Here is an 8,083-nt window from a genome sequence, read left to right on the forward strand (position 1 = left end):
TGGGGTGACAAAGGTAATACATAGGTTTTATCACTTTGTTTCTTCTTTTGTGTCATTTAATGTCACCCTGTGAGTCAGAGTGACCCTTCCTACCTCAAATCCGTCTTTGCATGGTGACAAACTGGGCAGTGCTGATGGTGGGAGGGTCTGGGTGTGGAGGTGAGGTGGGGGTGATGCTGGTACCAGTAAGCATGCCAAATGAGCACATGAAGGCGGTAATGTGATCTGACTTGAGTGACGGGCCCCTCTTTTTTTTTCTGCAGAGGTTAGGTGGAGATATAAGAGGCCGAGGCTCTGGCTGCAGACAGAAAGAGACACACTGAACATCAGAGCAGAGGACCAGTGGACTTTACTCTACTTACAGATACCTTCAGTGCTATATAACTACTTCATACAAAGAAGAATAATGGGACTGCACAGTGTTGAGGAACTGGTGAGTTAAAGAAGGTTTTCTGATATGTGACAATATTTGACTTACTGTTGGTTTCAACCATTATACAGTTCTTCAAATTTGTTGTAACAACAAATATTTGATTCAAATTTGTGTTCTTGACATACTAGGACAAGAAAATAAGGCATGGCAATAACTTTGCTCATGATGCTTAGAATACGTTTCTGGGGTTTTATTCTTTAGATCCATTTTTTTTTTTAAATGTTTTAATAATCTACATTTACGTCTAACTTATGTTACAATTTTTAAAAATTGTTTTCATTAGTCATACCTTCTTCTATCTTTGAAAACGGATATGAATACTGCTTCTTATAATGAACCACAACAAGCTTAAGACAGCCTAACTCTTCTTACCTACAAATCAGAACACTTCCATAATTTTCTTTTACTTTACTTTGTGTCTTCATTGGGGGTTTCTCTTCCCAAGTCGTGCAAAGTTTGGTAAAGTGATTCATTTTGGATGGTGACATGAGTCATTCAGTAACGTTCAAACAGGCAGTGAGGAGGTCAGTGGTGTGTGTTTTATTGTGTTGGAGCTGTGCTGTGTTTACATTCCTCTGTTAGCATCACTATTTGGCAGAGAGAACCTGCAACCAACGCTCTCCTGCTGAGCTCACACTAAGAACTAATCATGACTTTAAATGAACACAGTTAAGGATCTGTTATGTTCTTATGTATTTAACACTGTATCTTCCCCTTCAGGTGTCCGGTAAGAGGGCAGAGGGCAAAGAGGCAGAGGACTTCAAAGGGGGCGCGTACGAGGCAGCAGTGAATCAAGAGAAGCAGGATGACTGCAAGTCCCACAGCGAGCTGGTGGAGGGGGCTCTGTCGGAGGAGAGTGACAGCGGCAGCGAACAGGAGGAAGTTAGCGTGGCTGCGCTCAATGTAAGAACAACAACAACAACAACAGTGGTTGTAGTTATCAGAACACATACAGGAATACTTCATTTACCACTTATTTGAATGAAAACAGTCAAACTAAAGCGATGAAGTGAAAAGCTGTGCTTGATATGCCGACTATCCTGACAATGTTTCTTTAAAAAATGCATTGATGCAAGAGCATGTAGTGCTATCACGGTGTTCTTGTCTGATGTGGATTAAGTTGCAGTCTTTTAGGCCTTGGGTTGATATCAATCATTGTCCAGCTCATTCTGGTTAGTCACAGATGCTGGTACATATTACTGCCTGTATTTGTTTTTCTACAGTAGTAGAAAAGCTACTACTTATTTCACTCTGCTTGAGTGAAATAAAAATATAGTTTTTATTATAACTATAATACAATAATGCTCCAATGGGACCAATTATCACTTTCAAAGCAGTGTTGGTCCTTCGGCTCAGTGTTTATGATGTGCAGATATTATTATGTATACCTCATTTATTCAAAAAGTACTGAAAAACAGTGCATCATATTTTATAGACTGACATGGCTCCGTATCATATATTTTGCATCCCAAGAAGAGGAGAAGTGAGGGCTGGAGAAGAGATGGGTAAATTACCAAATTCAGTCCTGTGCACATGCTCAAGTCAAGCCTGCATGGATTTATAGGACATTTTATTCATTTAGTCTGCTTGATAAATCTCAAAACTCTTCACAGGAGCTTTAACCAATGCTACCTGTCAAAGGAAACTCATGCAGTGCATTTGCTTGTACAAACAAAGGTGATGATTGTATGTGAATGTGTTTAGACGTAAATTTTGAGTTTGTCTTTTGGTTCATGCTGCAACCTAGTGGTTTTTTGGGAGAACAACATATCTGTCTGAGCAGCTCTTATCTGGGTAACATTAGATCTAAACCTAATAATTGATACTTTGAGCTTTGTTCTAGCATTAGGGGTTTATTGAAGATTAATAAATAAGAATTAAGACATGGACACACCTGAACAAACCATCAAAATAAAATATTATGAATACTGTTTATTAACATGCATAGTACAATGAATTGTGAAGTGCACCGTTAGTTGAGTCTTTAGGGCCAGTTCACCCTGATTTGTATTCCTTAAACAGAAGAACAGAAGCGGCTCATCACATCACTTTTCCTCTGTTACTTTTGTTTCTGTGTGCTGAAGCCGTCTCTCTTGTTTCTGTCCTGTCAGACGGATAGAAGCGGGCGGCTGAAGTTGGAGACGGTGGATGACCTGTTCAACATCCTTCAGCTGAAGAAGAGGAGGAGGGAGAGGAGGGTGCCCATCCACAAGAAACACGAGCCACAGCCTGAGATTGTGGTGAGATTATGCTTTCAATTAATATCTTACTTTAACAAAAACTTTTGCACTTCAAGGAAGAAACATAAATTTATCAACCCCAAATGTCTTTTATACACTAATGATGCAGTTTTATGTTGTGGCTCTGAGGAAATGTGAGATTTTGAAGCGCAGCAGAGCCCTCATGTGGCCACCTGCAGAGAGCTGAGATATAAGAAACTGGCATTATCACCAAATTCAAGTAGTAGTTATATAAACATTCTTAAATAAAAACACAACATATATTCCTTGATATCTCCCAAACCTGAAAAATTTAATTTAATTTTTGCAATCAAACCCTGCACTTTTTCTTATCAAAAGAGAAATACTATGTTCAAAAATGTTAGCCTGAGTCTTTAACAAGCCTAGCTACTCTGCCATTATTTTATCTTCTCTTTATTTACCTTCCAGCCAGAGTATGTGGATGAGCAGCTTTTTCTGTCAGCAGCCATGGAGAACAAACTGCCTGTTGTGGAAAAGTACCTGAGTGATGGAGGAAACCCAAACGCAGCTGACCACGTGAGTGTCACAGCAAAGCCTGCCTGTGGAAACTTTCCATGGTCACGTTTAAGTATGCTCCAAGACATGTTAGAAAAAAAAAAACTTCTTTGAAAAACATCGAAAGTGGAGCCGAGTCTGTAAGCTAAAAAGAAAAGCATAAAGAAAGTATGTATTTAAAAAGAATCTCTCTATTTGATCCAGTTCCAGAGAACAGCTCTGCACAAAGCTTCGTTTAAAGGACATGTGGACATCATGAAAAAACTTCTGGAGGCAGGAGCAGCTGTTGAGAAAAAAGACAAGGTGACTGACGATTCTTTTTATTTTCTGTTGTAAATGCACTACAAACAAACAAACAAACAAGCAAACAGAAAAACAAATACATTGGTGGTATTGAACTGACAGCTGGGTTTGCGTTTCAGCTGGACGCTACTGCACTTCACTGGGCCTGCAGAGGAGGTAGCCTGCCCGCCCTGCAGCTCCTCCTCGACCAGGGAGCCAAGTTCACCCTCAGAGACAAGGTAGGTCACACACTGAGGGGTTGCTCTAGGTCATCAGCTACCCAAGGCTCTATTTGTGTTTTTCTTTTTGGCATCAATCAATGAAACTGAACTGCTTCCTTTTCCTCAGCTGCAAAGCACTCCTCTCCATGTGGCCGTGAGGACGGGACACTGTGAGTGTGCTGAGCATCTCATTCACTGTGGAGCAGATGTCAACGCCAAAGATAGAGTAAGCACTAAAGCAACACAATTCCCCCATAAAGTTGTGAAATTTCTGCAAACTAAATAATTTGTGAATTAAAAAACAGTAAAATTTTCCAAGTCACTGACTTCTGCAGCTTATCCAGTTTGAAAGAGCTGTTAGTATTTTTTTTGTGATCATAAATTTCAACCATGATGAAAACATTTTCCCTGATGTATGTCACACCCTGACAGATGTTGTAAATTATACAGTGAAAGAAGCACAAATTGATCCTTCTAGCCAAAAAAAAGAATTACCTAATTATCGAATAAAATGTTGATTTTGTTTTTTTCTCTCTATCTGAAGGACGGAGACACACCCATGCACGATGCTGTGAGAATTAACAGGTTCAAGATGATCAAGCTGTTGATGATGTATGGGGCAAGCCTCAACACCAAGAACTGTGTAAGTCCACTAAAACACCCCAAAACATGCACCAAACATTGAACTAGTATGCAACAGGTTTATTCTGCCCATCAGTGCAGACATGCCCTATGGATTTTTTAAAGGCTGTTTCCACACACTTATGTTCACATGTTACAGCCTCTAAAAAAGACCCACTTAAAGCACACCACATGACCATTCCCTAAGATTAGGTATTCATTTCCTTTAGAAATAAAGTGGAAACCAGTGGCACTTCATGAAATACAGATAACATTGTCTTGTATGGGAATCCCTAACAATGCCCTCAGAAATAGGTCTGCTGAATTTAAAAGCACACCAACTGCATGTCGAGATCACAACATTAGCAAAGCATTAATTGGGTTTTTCTTGTTGAAACAATCTCTGCTTGTCCAAGTGGGTCGCATGATGGTAGTCTCTGTCTCTCCATGTCGGAATCTGTAGGGGTATCTTGGTTTTGGAACCCCAAGTGTTACAACTTCCATTTGTGGTATGAGTAATATCATCCAAAAGCATTTCAGAAAGTTTGGGCGAACATAAACAGTCATTTCTTGATTATTACCTCCCCAGGAAAGGTGTCTTAACGTTCATCTGTTTCAAGTCGGTTTTAGTTCAAAAGGTAGATTATAAATTACACAGAAGTCTCAATCTGGCTTTCTTCAGCAGTGTTGCCAAATGACAACTTTATGATCCAGATCTGTAAGGAAAATAAGCAACCTTTGTGAAGTTTGTCCTAAAAGATTAATTCAGGTACTTGAAAAATCAAATTGCTAATTGACTTTATTAAAACAGAGTGGAGTCTATTTGGCTATTTTGCCTATTTTGTTAGCTGCCCCAGCATGCAGATATCTGTTCACAGAGGCGCCATTATCAGCAATGTCATCGCAGCAGTGTGCGTTCTGCCTGCTTTCACTCTCCACAGAGTTTTACAAAGCCTGCTGATACATGATTGGTCAATACTACTCAGTCTTCAAATGCACTACGAACGGATACAAGAATACTTCCCATGTTGAAAGTCCAGACTACATCTTTATGTTTAATCCAAATATATGTTGAATGTAAATAGAGATTAAGCTATGGTCAATGACACTACACAGTCATCTGCATACAAGTGCAGCCAACAAATCGCCAGTAGCAGACATTTCACAGTACAAGTTCCATTCTCACTTAGTCAGTAAGCAATGGCAACCCAAACATTTTTTGGAAGACATTTATTGCCAACTCCTGGCTATACAGGAAGCCTTGCAGGGGTATCTGCCTCTCCTAGAAGTGGTATGCTGTCAGACGATAGCAGATGACTTTAGAGATTGTTTGATGAGGAGCGTGATAAATCAGTGAGACATGTCAAATGATGAGACCCAACCAGCAATTAAATGCAGGTCTGCATCATTTTTCTGCCTCTCAGAATTAAAATGAAACCTTTAGTTTTCTGACTTAAACTTAGCCAAAAGCATTTTCCAAATTAGAGTAGAGTTGGAGTTAAATCTAACCTCTGAGAATCTAAATTGCAGGGTGCCTTCACTGATTTTGCCCATCACTGTTTGCCAAGAATCATCCAGAAAATTACTGAGGTCAAAAGAATCAATATTAAGTTAGTAAAATCTTGCTATGTGTGTTTTTTTTCTCCAATGCAGGATGGAAAAACACCAATGGAGACGCTGTATTCGTGGCAAAATGGTGCCAAGAGCCTGCTGTTCAACTTTAGCCAGGAGAAACCAGACCAGTGAAACCAACACATTCCAGTAAAAAGCAGGAACTCAACACAAGATTCAGCCATTTGACCTGCTGGTTTATTGAAAAAGCTGCTGAAAAGCAAAATAACACCTTGTATTTTACACTTTCTACTAGTAACAGGCACGCTTGTGCGTTCTGAACCACACACAACACAAGTTGATTGACAGCACTCGAACCCTCAGGAAACACCTGCTCCATAAATGAATCAAACTCGGCTCAGACAGCGCGTTGGTGCTGTAAGGTATCTTAATCTCAAGATGATTTACTAACCTTTTACTTGTTCAGGGATTTGAACTGGCACCTCTCCAGGCTGTCACCTCAGGCCTTTTGGCAGGGTGTCAAGTTCTCATGTGAAATGTTATTACACAGATAATGGCTCTTGTGGAGAGAGACGTGTAGGGAGCTCTCGATCAACAATGTGAACTCTGATCAGGATGGTATTCATAATGTGACTTAGCACTGATAGATTTATTGATCGCCTAATGTTGCTGGACAATGTCTCGGCCGAGGGTATGAGGATGTGTATTTCTTTTTCTTAACTTTTAATTTAAGCTGAGTTGAAGTCAGCAATACTACATCTAGAAGATGATATATTTATTGATTCACAAAAACTGTTAGTAATCAGTTTACTGGGTTTGATGGATTTATTTTAATACTAAATACTTAATATTTGAGTGACTGTGCAGAATTACACTACAGTTGAATAAGAAGATTTTTTTTACGATTTAAAGCTAATATATTTATGACTTTTATGCACTTAGGTAACTGGGAGATACTGCTTTGGTTTTTCATCACCTTCATCACCTCTTTCCTGTTTCTTCACAGTCGCACTGAATCAAAACTAAAACACAATTGATTGATTTATTTCATTTTTCCTTCAATCTCAGTGTGTAACGTTGTAAAACAGGGAGGAACTAATTCTCCCTTTGCTTGTAGATGGTGTGTGTTGCTGTACTTAAAAAAATCAGGCATGTAGAAGTTTTTGGGTCTTTTGCATCGCAACTTTGAGATGGGAAGAAGTATGTTTTTGGATCAGGTTGAGAAGAATCTCTCCACTTCTTGTTTTAAACTTTTTATAAATTACCTGCAGATTTACACTTTTTCTACTATTTTCTATCATGTGTCTCTGGACAAGATCTAGACAAGATCCAGACTGCTGAAAAAGTAGTCACATTAGACCTTGTCTGCTGCGGAGCTATTGTAAAACTGACCTTTTTGACTTTTGAATCATTCAGCTCTAACAGAATGTGTACAGAGATATTTCAGCTGCAGAAAATGTACACACACCTAAGTACTGTTTGATTTTCCTCAAACCTAAGGGTAAAAAATAGTAATACTTCATAAGGCATAATTCAGACAATGTTTCAACAAAGTATGACTTCAGATTTGCTAAATTTGTAATGCTCTATTTGAGCTTCTGGGGACATATAAAAATGACCAAATGTCCCATGACAAGATAAAAAAAGAGTCAACTGTCCCCTAACTGTGCGATGTTATGACCCTAACAGATGAGGACATATCAGGAATGCTGTCTCTGTTAGAATTACACCCATGCACACATACAGTACGTAGATACTCATGAAAGTGTGAGAGGGAACGAGCTGAAGAGTCTCTGTTGGTTCTGAGGATGTTTGAAAAGTATTGATGCTGACGAAACAAGTCCTGATTTATAGATGGTGATAAAAAATGTTTTTCTTAATGTTTAAGATGTATCTTGGAATAATGGATTGATTCAATAAAACTGATTTTGACTTTGAGCTGTCTTTTATTGAGATGGTACAACAAATACAAACCTGGCTAAAGACAGAGGGAGGGGTGACTATCTGTAACTGTGCTGCACTTATTGGTGGCAAGTTTATTCATAAAGCACCATTCATACAAAGAGCAAGTTAAAGTGCTTTACAGAGCTTAAAACAAAAGCGTTTTTTTGTTTGTTTCATTTTTAGTTTAGTTTATTTATTTATTCATCGTGTCGTGCACCAAAAAGGTGCCCAGCCCATATGGACTTACAAGACAC

At 38.9% G+C, this 8,083-nt stretch overlaps 1 protein-coding gene across 3 annotated transcripts; it reads left to right on the forward strand.

The window, feature by feature from the left end:
• Positions 1–326: 326 nt before the first annotated feature.
• LOC117811677 (ankyrin repeat domain-containing protein 1-like) lies at positions 327–7,823 on the forward strand. 3 transcript variants are annotated; one of them, XM_034682102.1, is made up of 9 exons: positions 327–433; positions 1,154–1,336; positions 2,545–2,673; positions 3,103–3,210; positions 3,394–3,492; positions 3,612–3,710; positions 3,820–3,918; positions 4,237–4,335; positions 5,967–7,823. In XM_034682102.1, the coding sequence occupies exons 1-9, from the start codon at positions 407–409 to the stop codon at positions 6,057–6,059; spliced, it is 936 nt and encodes a 311-aa protein (XP_034537993.1). In that variant the 5' UTR covers positions 327–406; the 3' UTR covers positions 6,060–7,823. The 3 variants fall into 3 exon arrangements, with proteins under 3 accessions (XP_034537993.1, XP_034537992.1, XP_034537991.1); XM_034682101.1 differs by lacking the exon at positions 327–433 and having other exon boundaries at positions 984–1,336; positions 5,967–6,074; positions 6,181–7,823; XM_034682100.1 differs by lacking the exon at positions 327–433 and having other exon boundaries at positions 984–1,336.
• The last annotated feature ends 260 nt before the right edge of the window (positions 7,824–8,083 follow it).

Source organism: Notolabrus celidotus, chromosome 4, assembly GCF_009762535.1.
Source record: "Notolabrus celidotus isolate fNotCel1 chromosome 4, fNotCel1.pri, whole genome shotgun sequence".
NCBI classification, from domain to species: domain Eukaryota; kingdom Metazoa; phylum Chordata; class Actinopteri; order Labriformes; family Labridae; genus Notolabrus; species Notolabrus celidotus.